This window comes from Lampetra planeri, chromosome 2 (assembly GCF_965212315.1).
Source record: "Lampetra planeri chromosome 2, kcLamPlan1.2.h2, whole genome shotgun sequence".
NCBI lineage: Eukaryota > Metazoa > Chordata > Hyperoartia > Petromyzontiformes > Petromyzontidae > Lampetra > Lampetra planeri.
Genome location: NC_136108.1, coordinates 21,078,691 through 21,093,942, shown reverse-complemented (window position 1 = coordinate 21,093,942; position 15,252 = coordinate 21,078,691). Strand labels below are relative to the sequence as shown.

The 15,252-nt window shown below is 46.8% G+C and overlaps 1 protein-coding gene across 2 annotated transcripts; it reads right to left on the bottom strand.

Annotated features, from left to right (window-relative positions):
- Positions 1 to 2,487: 2,487 nt before the first annotated feature.
- On the bottom strand, positions 2,488 to 11,913 carry LOC144729668 (MARVEL domain-containing protein 3-like). 2 transcript variants are annotated; one of them, XM_078610091.1, is made up of 4 exons: positions 11,591 to 11,913; positions 6,678 to 7,249; positions 4,994 to 5,142; positions 2,488 to 4,429 (listed from the first exon to the last, which is right to left on the bottom strand). In XM_078610091.1, the coding sequence occupies exons 2-4, from the start codon at positions 7,243 to 7,245 to the stop codon at positions 3,932 to 3,934; spliced, it is 1,215 nt and encodes a 404-aa protein (XP_078466217.1). In that variant the 5' UTR covers positions 7,246 to 7,249; positions 11,591 to 11,913; the 3' UTR covers positions 2,488 to 3,931. The 2 variants fall into 2 exon arrangements, with proteins under 2 accessions (XP_078466217.1, XP_078466226.1); XM_078610100.1 differs by lacking the exon at positions 11,591 to 11,913 and adding an exon at positions 8,650 to 11,584.
- Between the last annotated feature and the right edge of the window lie 3,339 nt (positions 11,914 to 15,252).

Below are 15,252 nucleotides of genomic sequence, written 5' to 3'. Positions count from 1 at the left end.
TCACCATTCATCCTCACCAATCACACCCTCACCAATCACCACTCACCCTCACCACTCACCCTCACCACTCACCCTCACCACTCATCCTCACCAATCACACCCTCACCAATCACCACTCACCACTCACCCTCAACACTCACCCTCACCACTCACCCTCACCATTCACCCTCACCACTCTCCCTCACCACTCTCCCTCACCACTCTCCCTCACCACTCATCCTCACCAATCACACCCTCACCAATCACCACTCACCACTCACCCTCAACACTCACCCTCACCACTCACCACTCACCCTCACCATTCACCCTCACCACTCTCCCTCACCACTCTCCCTCACCACTCATCCTCACCAATCACACCCTCACCAATCACCACTCAACACTCACCCTCACCACTCACCCTCACCATTCACCCTCACCACTCTCCCTCACCACTCTCCCTCACCACTCATCCTCACCAATGACATGCTCACCAATCACCACTCACCACTCACCCTCAACACTCACCCTCACCACTCACCACTCACCCTCACCATTCACCCTCACCACTCTCCCTCACCACTCTCCCTCACCATTCATCCTCACCAATCACACCCTCACCAATCACCACTCACCCTCACCACTCACCCTCACCACTCACCCTCACCACTCAACCTCCCCTCACCACTCACTAATCACCACTCACAATCGCCACTCACAACCGCCCTCACCATTATATTTTTGCCCCAGTCAACGCCGGATATTTCCCATTCGTAGCAGTTTATATCAACTCTATAAGCAACTTATATTAAACAGGAAGCGCGATCGTAAAGTAATTTACAACCTTCGATTAGTCCTTTGTGCGATTCAAAGAATCGATTCCTGGCATGTTGGGGGTTTACATTTTGAATGATAGAGTTTCATTTTCATTGTTTTTTTTTTTTTCAGGAGTTTTTAATTACATTTTTGCCCCGGTCAACGCCGGATATTTCCCGTTCGTAGCAGTTTATATCGACTTTAACCAACTTATAGTAAACGGGAATCGTCCGAATCTAAAGGAATCTACAACCTTCGATTCCTTTGCGCGATTCAGAGAATCGATTCTTGGCGCGTCGGGTTTAAAAGTAATTACACAGTTGTTTTTTCATTGGTATGTAATGTTTGAAAGTTTTCATAAGATTTTAAATGTACTTTCTCCCCGGGCAACGCTGGGTATATCGAGTTTATACGACAAATGCGTGCGCATATTTTTAACGGGAATTAAAAATGGCGTCCACCCGGCAGCGAATGCGTCGCTACCCGTTGCCAGGGGCAACCGCCGTCCAATGAAACTGCGTATGGTCCGGCGACACACAGACACACACACAGACAGACAGATTTGCGATTTTATATATATAGATAGCACCTGAAACTCAAGGCATTTTACGAAATTTATAGGAGGTAACATTAGTGATTTCGATGGCAAGGAGGCGAGCAAGGGGCGAGGAATGAGTGACCATGACAGAGGGCACGTGGGGGTCACGAGGAAGGGAATGGGCAATGGAGAAGAGGTGAAGCTTGGAGAGAGGAACAATAGCAGGCCAAGGAGGGGGTCCGCTTAATGTAAGGGGCAGTTTATTCCAGTGGAAGGGCGCAAGGAAGGAGAAATATATTTTTTTAGGTATGAGAGGAAACTGAGAACCCGGAGGAAACCCATGTTCAACACACATGCTAAAAATCACAAAATAAATTATTCTAAATGTCCTAGAATTGAAGCTTTCGTGACTGCAAGGATTCATATTCTTATGTAGGTAAAAACATTAAAATTAATAAAAGTAAAATAAAATAAAAATCACGACGTTTCGGAGGCAACACAAGCTTCCGTCTTCAGGTGGAACCGTCACAGCCACGACAGCTGTATCAAGTAAATGAGAGATTGCAGGAGCTACCACTCCGTTCAAATAATGGTTGGAGAGGGGGGAAGGGCCAAGTACAGCACACTTTTTATTCATATGGTAGGGTGAGGCTAAAGAGGGTGAGCCTTTATGGTTTGTGACAACTAAACATGGTGAACATGGTGAACATGGTACACCTGTAATAGTTGTCTGTCAAATAATAAATAAGATTGGTCAAATAAGTGTAGTTAAATCTTTTTTGCATGGTTAATCACATCTTTCCAATGATTGCTCAGTTTGTAACCATCATCACGGTTGAAATTATGTCTGTGTTTGTATATTTGTATGGCTTCGTGTACAAACCTTTGATGGTAGCCAGGAGGTTTGCAGAGAACCTTGGTCTCGGAAAAGACAATTTCATGAGAGCCCATCGAGTTGTAGCAATGACCGGCAACGGCCGAAGAATCAGTTCTGCCGTGTTTCAGATCTGACTTGTGCTCGCAATTGCACTGGCAAATTGTGATGCTTCTCAATGACCACTGGGAGGCGATGTTAAACAGAGCACAAACATTATTCTGCAAAATATTGATGCAGTACCGTACTATGTTTAAGTAAAAGAATCCATAACCATATATTGATTACTAACTCAGTTTTACTATAGTTTTATCGTATACATTTATTTTAGACATGCAGCACTGTGTTCAGTAAACTTACTGGTATTACAGTTTGCTCATAAAAAACATCCTACATTGTAAAATATATTGGAACTTTATTTTAAAAAATCATGAAAAAGGTCATAATTAAGAGTGCATTGTGTAAACAATAAAATTACACCGGGCCACGCATAACAGGTCTTGTTTGTTTCAAGAATCATGTACCAATAATGCAAGTGTAGCATGGACAAATTACCTGCATTAATGAAGAATCATTTATCAGAAGGAACTAGAGTCTGTAAATGTTATTTATAGGGTATATTGGGTAGCTGAAAAGCCTAGGAGTCAAGTTTTAGCTTAACCAATGTCCACACTTTTGACCACAGCAAGAAAACGTGAACATTAATATCGTCCGCGATCATATTTTTTTCAATAAATGTTTATAAGTGAATTCACATGTAATTCGTGCATTGCAGCAGGACAAGAATTGAATCACAAGATACAGACAGTAGTGGAGATTCTGAATTCAATACAAAATTCTAAAACACCATAATGAATATACCCCGAGGCGTTCACAGCCTGTGTATCAACGTGTAATTTAAAATTCACTTTGCTTTAACTCGTTTCTGCATTTAGATATAAATTACATATACATATAGACGGCATTAATGTAAGCTGAATATAACAGGTTCAGTCACTAAACACCAAGGCCATCAAGGTACAACAATTCAAAATAACTGGAATGGCAATATAAAAAAATCTGTACACAAATACCAGTGGGCGATTACTTGAATGTTATCCGAATTGACAGCAGCTTTGCAACCAGAAGTGCTAACAGAGAAGAATAAGTCTTTGCAACAGTCAGTGTAGCCAATGTCTGTCCAACAATAAACGAATCCACTTAGAGGCACATTGTACTTGATATGATTCGTCCAAATGAATGTTTCCACAATTCACTGCTTATGGACTACATCTGACCATTTGATATCATGATATGTTAACGGTGATACAAAATACGAATTTCTTACATCTGATCACTAACTTTGCCAATGTAAGCGAGTGCACATATTTATGTAACATCTTTTTATATATTACGAGACCAATTTAATAAGGCTCAGCATAAATAATTCGACTCGTATATCCTGCATGTGCTCTGGTAACGCTCGCAAAGCCCTTTGGGTATGGTACCATAACATCTTTAAACTAAGCGTATGTTGACATTTAATTCATCCCATTGTTGTGCCCTTCGCCATGGGGGAGTTTTAAATGTTTTTTTGCCTTTTCTACCCAATGTTTATCCTGATTGTGCAATCAATGTGTGAGGAGACAAAAATAACCCTCTCCCGATCTCTCGCAGTGCAACCCTTCACGTTCGAGAATGGCCCCACTCAAGCGGGTAGCTCGTAACTACTTTGCGAGACCGCTTCATGTGACGTACGCAGAAGCTGCGACAGGGCCCATGGCCGTGTCGTCCTCGTTACCCTCAGCAACCTTTTGCCGGCGTGCCTCTCTGAAGTCGCTCACGCACACGTAGATGCTGATGAGGTAGGAGACCGCTAGCAGGAGCGCAAACGCACCCGCCATGATCTCGGTGGCGTGCAAAACGCATGTGGAGGTGTAATTTCTGCTCGCCAGCATATCGGAGCGATCCTTGCACACCTGCGTGCCGTAAACCTGCTCGATGTTGTAGTGCAGGTAAAATGCTACTGCGGGGATCAAACCCAGGCCGTATATGAGACTCACAAGTGCCTCAAAGAGGAGCCAGCCGCATGCCCGCCGCTCAATGTGCAGAAGCCCGAGGACTATGAACAATAACGACAACCCCATCGCAGGCAGAACCACAGCCAGTGTGAGGTTTACTGCTGGCGTCTTCAGCGCATTATACTTCAAATCCAGGTCGTTGAGTCTCTCAGCATCCTTGCCCTACACACAGAGGGTCCACACACACTGTTAGCTTGGGGATTTTTATTACTTCCCACTCTGCAGGCCAGACTTTGAACCCACATCTTCCAAATGGTGTGTGCGCACTGGAAATATTTAAAAGTATCAAATAATGAACTCTAAATTGATAAGCCACAAATGCTTGTCAGTAATTTAGAGTAGTGCAACCATAGAAACCGATTTTCATGATCCTGACATCAACAGTTTGGGCAATTCACCAGCACTGGGTCAAGCAGGCCTGACTGGTGAGGAGGCACTTCATGTTGAAATCGGTCAAGCATTGGCTTGTGTTGAACCAATGCTGCTGATATTACGCACTCTCAGAATGCCATGTGGCTCATGGGATAAGCAACTAAAAAAACTTCAATGCTTTTCAGTGAACGGAAAGATATGTGAAAGAGGTGTATTGTTGCATTATTTAGCTTGGGAAATGCTGGTCTATGGGGATCTGAGAGGAGAACAAGACCCTCCCGCCCACCCCCCTTGTCTGCAACACAATGTGGTGCTGGCGGACGTGTGTGTACAGGGTGCATGCAGACTGCGCACCGTGAAGCCGCTGTAGGCGTAACCCAGGCTGTAGTAGTAGACTCCGCCAAGGTCGCCCAGGCTCAGGTAGCCGGGCGAAGCACTCTGCGAGGCAGCTGCAAGGACTGCGGACAGGATGGACAGCAGCACTTGTGTGGCCTGCAGTATCCCTGGTGGAGGGCACAGCCGCCAAAAGAATAGAGCAAGATACAATCGTGTCAATAGAACATGCAGCGCATTCGTATCCGGAAATTTATTTGCATGCTACACACTTATGGCTTTGCAGTTATATGGCACATTTTTTTTAAATTGGAAATTCTAAGCATCATTGATTCATGTTGAGAATTAACAAATCATCTGCAGACAAAAGTTTGAATGCTGATGTTCATTTTTGACTGGTGACTCAGACATGCTAAGACAATGTTTTATTGCTTTTATTTTTCAGAAATATTCCAATTTTTGTGAGCCGTTAGACATAGAATGGGAGCTTTATTGTACAACAGCTTATAGCCACAAGTTGTGGAACCTGGATGATGTGACAAGATTTTTTTTTCATAGCCATGAATTCCATACCTTACAAAACCACTAGAATAAGCACTATTAAGGAGTGCAGATGAGCAAGCCATTTGGCCCATACCGACATGCAGAATATTTTCAAATCCAGCTCTCAGAAATGGACAATAAAAAAATAACAGCTGAATTTAATGTTGCGCCAGAATACAATAACTCGACAGATGCAATAATCTTGTTAAACACGATAACCTCAACTTGCATGGCTGACCAGAGTTTGAACGTGGCTAAATGCCGGAACATGCATTACTATAATCTAACAAGCTGGAAAGCTGACTCTCATTTTATTTTTATTGACTAGATTTGCACAACTCTCCACTTAATGGCCACTCCCTGCTGTTAGCAACACACCAGCGAAAATGTGATCATCATTTCACAATATGTTTTCTGCACCTGTGTTTTAGGAAACCAAGCTTCTAGTTATTGAACATTATTTGGTGCTTTATTTTTAATGGGGGACCCAGCTGAGATCAGCAATATGCTACACGAGAACTTGTTTTTATTATTCTGGTGGCCACCTAGGGGCTTTAACCCTGGACCTGCATTGGCTCATCTTCAAAACAGGCATCAATTCCTAGGGACATTAAGTCCTTCCGTGTCCAATGCGGTATTTTTTTTATATTAAATATCATTATTAATAATCACAGGTAACACTTTTGAATATTTCCTGCAGTAAGCGAATTGGAAGTTTGCTGGATGTGGAGAAATGCAATAGCACACTCATCTTTGCAACGTACACGCACTTGCTGTTCAAAAGAGAAAGGAGATCCCTCTGCAGTATAATTGATGCTGTGCATGGGTGCATCCAATGTCTTTGCCATAAGGTACATGTGTACAATTGAAAGGCATGCGTCTGCTACAATTTACTGTGTATGGCATTTTCCAAGTGTGCTAAAATGGCCTGGGGACATTGTTGGAAAAACCCAACACATTTAAGATGTATCTGGATATTAAATTAACAACACATACGTAAATATATTACATATTGCGTTCCGCCAAGTATCAGACATTACGGCAAAACTGACAACTTGGTGATGTAAACAGGATGAACATGATGATATCTTTTGGAGTATTACAATGTTGAAAGTACAAATATCCAAAAGTGAAAATGGCATTGAGATGTATGCAGGCCTACCTCTCCGCGTGGCCAGGTACTTGAGCTTGGCAAAGTAGTAAGCTGCCCATGACACTTCTTTCTGGTAGTAATACTCCTCGGGGATTGTGGGGGGGTCAGCAGCTACAGGCTCCACGTAACGGCCATTATCACGATAGGCAGGCGGCTCGGCCCTCTCCCGGTCATTCCTCGGCGGATCTCTGCTCACCCGCTCCCTCTCTGTGTAGTTGTCCTGGTCTCTGTACGGGTCTCGACCACGGTAGTTGTCTTGGTTCCTGTCGTAGCCTCGGTCTCGGTACTGGTCTCGGTATTTGTCTCGGTCTCTGCCCACGTCTTGGTCCTGGTAGCCATCTCTGTCGCCGTAGGCGTCTCTGCGGTAGTTCTCTCGGTCTCCATACTTGTCCCGGTCTCTGCGCACATCTTTGTCCCGGTAGCCGTCTCTGTCGCCGTAGTCATCTCTGTTCCGGTAGGCATCTTTATCGGGATAGCTTTCTCGGTCCCTGTACTTGTCCGAGTTCCCATGTGCGTCTCTGTCCCGGTAGTTTTTCTGGTCTCGACCTCTTGCACTCTTACCAGCGTACTCTGTCATGTTTCTAGAGGTTGCGTTTTCAAAAGATAAAGGTCACAGCTCAAATGATCTAAACAATAATTGTGGAGTAGGTGCTTCGTCAAATAATTTAACAGGTTTTGATTCATTCGCATAAATCAAAAGCACATGACTTGCATAAAGAAAATAAGACATACATTTAAAGGACATTGTAACATTTTAAGTTTGGATGAATAGGGGCGGTCCATCACTAAAAAGTCTACGTATTTCCCAGTGGCTAGTACACTGTTCACTGAGCCAGTATGAATATACAGTACAGTCGTAAACGATTTGATTCATTTAGCATCCTTATAATAGTAGTTTTGTTGTGGTTGATTCATAATAACATTGGATTTTATTCACATATTATGACCTATTGAGACCAAACCTCTATTTTAAGGGTGACCTGGATCAACAAGTTATAAGGAAAACAGTGTAGTATCTTTCTACATGTATAAGGGAATTGCCAAGGAAAATGCAGTTACACATCAGCATTAAACACAACGATCAATACATGTAGATGTTAAATCGGTGACATCATTAACAATGCCGTGCAGATGCGATAACCCACATAATATTTAAGTTAAAAAGTCAAAAGTGACAAAATGCACATCTTCCTTGTCAGTTCTGAGCCAAGGGTGTAAATTCCACGTTTGTATGGCAGAGTGGGCTAACTGTTGGCTTTTCATGAAGGGCCACTCACGTGGGTATGACGATGTGCGAAGTTAATAGACAGGGAATTAAATCAAATAACCATTCAACCAAAATTCCACTTGCCAACATTTTAACTACAGAAACCGTACATTTCAAAAACACGTTTTTAATATACATTGTTTCTACACACCGAATAGTCTTCAAGACAAGAATGTCACGTGCAAACATTTACACCCAACTGCAGTTTGGCAATACAAAGCTACATCTGGCATGTGATCAATTACATATCATAATCTAATCACATGTACTCATGGGGTCTGACAGTACTTCCATTATAGCAGTTTATGGTTTTACAGTTATTATGCAATCTATTTTCATCCAGTGTTTAAAAACTGATTCTTGCCAAGGAAACAAGACCAGATATAGTCATGATGATTTTCCTCTGAAGCTAAACAACGATCATGGATATTTTTTCTGTAGTACAGCGATTTATCCTAAAGAGTGAACAACTGCGAGTGTGGAAATGCAACTCAAAACTACGGCCCATATGTAAACTCCTACAATCTGCGCTCCTTCAATGAAGGAGGAATAACAAAACTTAAACGAAGTCTCTCCCGAAGCCCCTCTCCTCGTGGTTAGCAGATATCGACATTGGCATTTAGCTCCTAAAAATATTGCCATACAAATGAACAGAAAGCACCTAATAAATATGGTCAAACCCACAAGCCGTTTCATACATTCTGTACAACTTACAGGAGTACATAGTTCCGGCAAACTTGTTTCCTGTTAATGTAGCAGGTTAAGACTCAACTGCAAGGGATAACAATCGAAGAGCATCAATGTGAATTTTAGGTTTTGGTTACACAAGCGTTCCCTGTTCTGTAACATTTACAATACGGATCAGACTGCTGGCGTCATTAAAACTGTCCTGTGGTTTGAGTGGCTGGGTTATATTTATGACAAGTCAAATGTCAAATGGACCAGGTTCTGGGTATTCATATATTTATTATAAGACGGTATAACTCAGCCAATCATAAACAACTGTTACAGTACAGTATGTATTTTGCTTACCTTTCCTATACTTTGCACTCATATCGTTTTCTTTATATTTTTAGTTAACTTTTTGACATCGGATTTGTCGAGGATAAATAAACGTTCTGATTCTGAGTATGTAAAAACAACAACACACAAGGGGATCCCATGCTCCTAAACACATTCGGGTCAGCTACATTCTAATGACCTAAACCAAAGGTTGAAATTCCACGTTCTTATGGCGGGGTCTAGACGAACCATATAATTCTAGATTTGAAGCTTTCGTGACTGCAAGGATTCATACTCTTAGTTCTTTCGGTAAAGTCACATTGTAGGTAAAAAATGAAATTAAAATTAATAAAAATAAATCAATAAAATCACGACGTTTCGGAGGCAACACAAGTCTCCGTCATCAGGTGGGACCGTCACAGCCAGATTTGCTGTATCAAGCCTCCGAAACGTCGTAATTTTATTGTTTTATTTTTATTAATTTTTATTTAATTTTTTACCTACGTGACTTTACCGAAAGAACTAAGAGTATGAACCATAGAATTCACATTCCGAGCAGCATTCGTAGTGGAAACCCACAAAAAAAGCAAAAATATTTTGCTTCTACTGCCATGTACAGTGGCTAGTTTACTTGTAAATTCACTGGCGAGTTCTTATCAACAACCCAAGCCTGCCCCCTTTAACAGGTTTGCCCGAGTCGTCATCAACATTCTTCACAAAAACCTGTTTAATGTTCATGACATTCTGTGTTACACCTTCCTCCAGACACCACCCCAAACCACCACCACCACCCCAAACCACCACCACCACCCCAAACCACCACCACCACCACCACCCCAAACCACCACCACGACCCCAAGCCACCACCACCACCCCAAACCACCACCACCCCAAACCACCACCACCCCAAACCACCACCACCACCACCAAAAACCACCACCACCACCACCACCCCCCCACTGGCAACACCGGCGACACTGTCAGCCACATGTCACGTTTCACAGTTCGCTGCGATCATTTTCGATGGAGTTTAAAAAGATGTAGATTATTCTTGGAACTCGACCGGGCAGTACGTTCCACTGGGCGAAGACATGCTGGCGGCAACTCTATCGCTCGGCTGGCCTGGGAACGCCTGGGAATTCCCCCCAGGAAGAGCTAGAGTGGTGTATAGCAGAGGTGGGACAAAGTCATTGTTATGCAAGTCCAAGTCGAGTCGCAAGTCATCAAATTCATGACTCGAGTCTGACTCGAGTCCAAGTCACATGACTCGAGTCCACATCTCATAGGTGGGACAAAGTCATTGTTATGCAAGTCCAAGTCGAGTCGCAAGTCATCAAATTCATGACTCGAGTCTGACTCGAGTCCAAGTCACATGACTCGAGTCCACACCTCTGGTGTATAGTATATAGTAGTGTATAGTGTAGTAGTGTATATTAATGTAGAACTAGCGTCTGTCGCCAAGGAAAGGGAGGTCTGGACCGCCACGACTGAACATGCTGCCGCCACGACCCTCACCAGGCGAAGCATATTGAGACACAAACGAACGATAGGAGTCGTCACTAAGCAGGTGATGAGCCTGGTTTAATAGTGGTGGATGGGTGATCACCATGCGCACCAAACATGTTTTCATAGGCTACTTTGGCGCTACGTTAGGGCCAGTGTAACAACATTCATTGCTTATGCACCACTACCCACCTCCTTCTTCAATCACCCAAACTGACCAGCTTGGTGAAGTATGGTCAAACTAACCCACCCCTCACCCACCCACCATGACCAGCAGGGCGTGAAGACGGTCTCTCATTCGCACCTCGGATTCGCGCGATTTGGCTACGTATGGTGCGAAAGAAGTTCAACATGAGATGCGTACACATACGTCCAGCAGTGGATTGGCTATTGACGTCTGCCGTCCGGGTGGAAAGGTGCTTCCTAGTTCAATGGACTTTACCCACTGGGAAGTCAACTTCTGATCTGATCGATGTTAGACGATCTACGGTGCTGGAGTCTTGTCCCGCCTGTATGTACTGCCCCACCAGAGTGGTGAAGTATGGCCAAACTAACCCCATCATAGTCAGCCACGAGGGCACGAAAGCGACACGCTTCTAGACTTTGATGTTTCCGGAGTTCGTCAACGCAACACTGATGGCGGAAAACGCAACAACAACAACGCCACCACCCCCACCACCACCAAGACTGTGGTTGTGGCGTGTGGCACACTCAGCCCGCAGAGTTTAGCCAAACACACACACAGCCAAGACACTCCATTAACAAACACAATGGGTTTACACCAAGCTTTATTCGGTGTGGTTTGAGCTTAGTTCATAAGGTCACATTAAGATGTTTTCTCGTTCATGTTTTTTTGTTGTTGCGGTTGCAACCGATTCAAGAGCCAAATGGCTCACAGGGCTACACCAAATAAATGAAAACAAATGAAACAAACCGCTGGGGAGGAGTAAAAAAGAGAATCACTGCCATTGTCTGAGATGATGGCGCACGATGGGCCCCTTCTCGCCCACGGGTGGAACGATGGCCCACGGGTCTTGTTTGGACCACCAATATTTATCAACCACACACATCTACAACCGATAAATAACCCCACGCTACGACCAACGAACAGTGCAAGTGGGTCTGAATCAGACGGTGGCCTGGAACGAACCTCAGAGATCCAAGCCGGAGTGAAAGAAGCCTCGGAGTTTCCTCGACACGGCCACCGACTCGCCCACACCACTACCCAGGTGCTCCCCACCCCCCCAGGTGCCTTGCCACTGACGCTGCCCACGGAAGGCGATGTCCGCAGCGAAGACGGCACCGAAGATTTTAACCCGTGAGATGATGGGCACGACAGACGTAACCACGGTGGTGGTGGTGTTGTTGTTGTTCTTCGTGTTGTTGTTGATCGAAGGGATATCAGCCGAGTCGGTCGCAAGACGGCACCGAGGAAGCCTTCGCTGCACCTGGGACGCGGCACGCCTCTCTGGCTCCTCCCACTCCCCCCCGACTTCCCCCCCCCCCGACTTCCCCCCCCCCCCCGACTTCCCCCCCCCCCGACTTCCCCCCCCCCCGACTTCCCCCCCCCGACTTCCCCCCCCCCCCGACTACCCCCCCCCCCGACTTCCCCCCCCCGGCTCCCCCCCCCCGGCTCCCCCCCCCCCCCGCATCCCCCCCTGGTTCCCCCCCCGGCTCCCCCCCACGGCTCCCCCCCCCTGGCTCCCCCCCCCTGGCTCCCCACCCCCCCTGGCTGGCTCCCCCCCCCCTGGCTCCCCCCCTCGCATCCCCCCCTGGTTCCCCCCCCGTTTCCCCCCCCCCGGCTCCCCCCCCCCCTGGCTCCCCCCCCCCCCTGGCTCCCCCTCACCAGCACCCCCCCCGCATCCCGCCCACCTGCCCCCCCCAGCTCCCCTCCCCCGCCGCCGACCTGCCCCCCGCCCATCTCGCCCCACCCCTCCGTTCACCTGCCCCCCCTCCCGGCTCCTCCCCCTGCACCCCAAAGTAAAGTTCCCCCGTGTAGCCTCGGCAGGCTGCTGAGGAAAGTGCGGTGAGCGAGGAGCATGAAGGCCGGCACGGCTGCCCCGTGTTGATGGTTGGACACGGTACCGGGCAATCGGTTATTTCTTATTGAAAGGCTGAGTCGACCTAGGGGTGGCCCACGACGGGTTCAGAGATTCGCTGTCACTGTTATTGGGGTCGTGAGCGGGAAATGGAATTCGGGGCGCGCTGGGTTCACAGCGCAGTCCCCCTACCACCACTGCGCTATCGCTCAAATTAGGGGCCGTTCATAAATGACGTCACGCGATTTTGGACGATTTTTGACCCCCCCCCCCTTCATCACACGGCGTCACAAAAAGTCAGACCCCCCCTCAAATATGACGTCACAAAGCTCTGCCCCCCCTCCCCCCCAAAAATAAAACATGCTTCAAATCGCTTTAAACTATTGTCATGGTAGTGCGTATTTAATGTGGCGCTGCACTCTGATGTTGTAGGAGAAAACATTCATTAAAACGTATATTTAATTAAGTAGAACGTGTCGTCTATATTTATTTAAAGTTGCGCATTTTGATGTGACGTCGCATTTCCCAACCCCCCCCCCCCTTTGTCACACATCATCACAAATGTTTGACCCCCCCCACCCCCCAGGTGCGTGACGTCATTTATGAACGGCCCCTTACACGTTTGAGCAGAGAGATATTGTCATTCACCTTTGGTTCTTTCGGTAAAGTCACGTAGATGGAAAAAATAACTAATAAATCACGACGTTTCGATAGCAACACAAGCTATCGTCCTCAGGTGAAGATAAAAATAAAAAAACAGGCAGACTGCTGAGGAGGAAATGTAGCGAGAGAGCTACGACAACCAAGGGTTATACGGGTAGGAACCTCCTGGTTACACCAGCCCACAGGGGATTATTGTGTCCGTCCGTCGTGCATAAAAACATGGGAAGGATGGGGCTGGGTGGAGAGGGGAGAGTGGGGAGGGGCTGAGTGGGGAGGGTGGGGAGGGGCTGGGTGGGGAGGGGCTGGGTGGGGAGGGTGGGGCTGGGTGGGGGGTGGGAGGGGTGGGGCTGGGTGGGTGGGTGGGGCTGGGTGGGGAAGGGCTGGTCACCCCGTGGTGCCCTTATAAAACTCAACGTTTAACCTACTCACGCCGGTTTGTGCCCGCCCTCACAGTCGGGCATATTTGCGGAATACACCACGCCGCCGGTGACCCTGGCCATTGACCGAGCAACCCAACATTCCTACCAGCTCCCTCCGCAGGAATGTGTTAAACGTAGGGTAAGTGGGTGGGACTAGGGATGGAATTTGCAAGTGGTGAGTGTCGACGAATTCGAGGAGGGGGAGGGGGCAGCTGTCGCAACGGGTGAAAGGGTGGGGGTGAAACCTACAGAGTGAAAAAGGTGTTAGAGAGAAAAGAAAAAATATATCAAACTTAGCAAACCTAGAAATGTAATGCAACTCAGAGAGTCGGTCAACACAACAGTCAACACCACACCTCGTTGATCAACGTCCTTCCAAAGATTGCTAAATTTTGCATCCAAAAAAACTAGTTTGAGATATTGTTAGGGGTGCCGCGGTGGCGAGAAGTTAACCACCTCGCCTGATATTACAGGAGGCCGTGGGTTCGATCCCGACCCTGTGGTCGAGTCGATATTTCTCAGGGTCCTTTAGTTGCCCCCCACTTAGAAACATGCGTTTAGATTACAGCATTTGGCTGCTATAAATGTCCACATGCTAAGCCACTTAGTTGAGCTGTCATTTGTGGCCAAATAAAAGAGCGTTAAGTTCTTTACACACCTTACCTGTGGAACCAGTTTTTCAGGAGTCTTGATCAACATGCAATTGGGACTATTTGGCCCATGTACATGATTGGAATGAATAAAGGAAAGACTTATGAATAATTTAACCCGTGAGCCTAAAATGATCTTTCGCAAAGGCACTGCAGTTTTTAATGGATTATTTTACATGATTTAGAGGGTTTGTGTGAAGTCCTCAAAAATAGATATTTATTAACTCGTGCATGTAAATGGAATATGAACTTCTCAACAGGAATTTAACGATGCTCCTCCACCTCCCACCGAGATTAATTCCAAGTAGTCATTAATATGCACTACTGTCTATTGTCCAAACATTTAATTGTTGTTAAATGTGTGATGCCGCCGCCACGAAGCCGTTCAGCAGGCGCCCCATCTACGACCTCGCCACCACCAAGCGACGGAGCCGACCCCGCGTCCACCTCACCTCACCTCACATGAACACACCCGCACGCATTTCCCCCCTCCCCCCCATAGAGCTGCGAGGGGAGGTCACCTGACCGACCGGTTTTTATCCGAGAAACCCTTATCGGGATTAACTTTCACGGTTTCCGGCGACCAGGGAATTGGACGACCTCCCCCGACGCTAATTTGCACCGCGGCGCTGCGACCGGCCTTAAGATGGTATGGTCGCGGCGAAGGGCATTCGGCCACCGCGGATGAAACGCATCCGCCCACACACACCCCCACAGGTCGACGAGACAGGCAGAGGAGGGACGGGGCGGCATAGTTTAGCGTGCCAAAGCGGGCTCGAGTGCGTAGGTGCTATCGTTAGGGAAGTTAAAGGATAGGGCGGGAATGGCAAATAATCAGAGAGGCGACTCGGACGCATAGTGCGCAATTGATGGGGCAGGTGGTGGAGACATGCGGAGGCTCCGCTTAACTTCCACAGCAGGCCGTGGTGATGGACGCCGCTGCATAATGCGCAAGACCAAAGCGCCATGCATGAGAAAGGGATTAATTAGAATAAAGCCGCTACACGCAGCGCATCTGATTAGCATAGCAAGGGCGCCCGG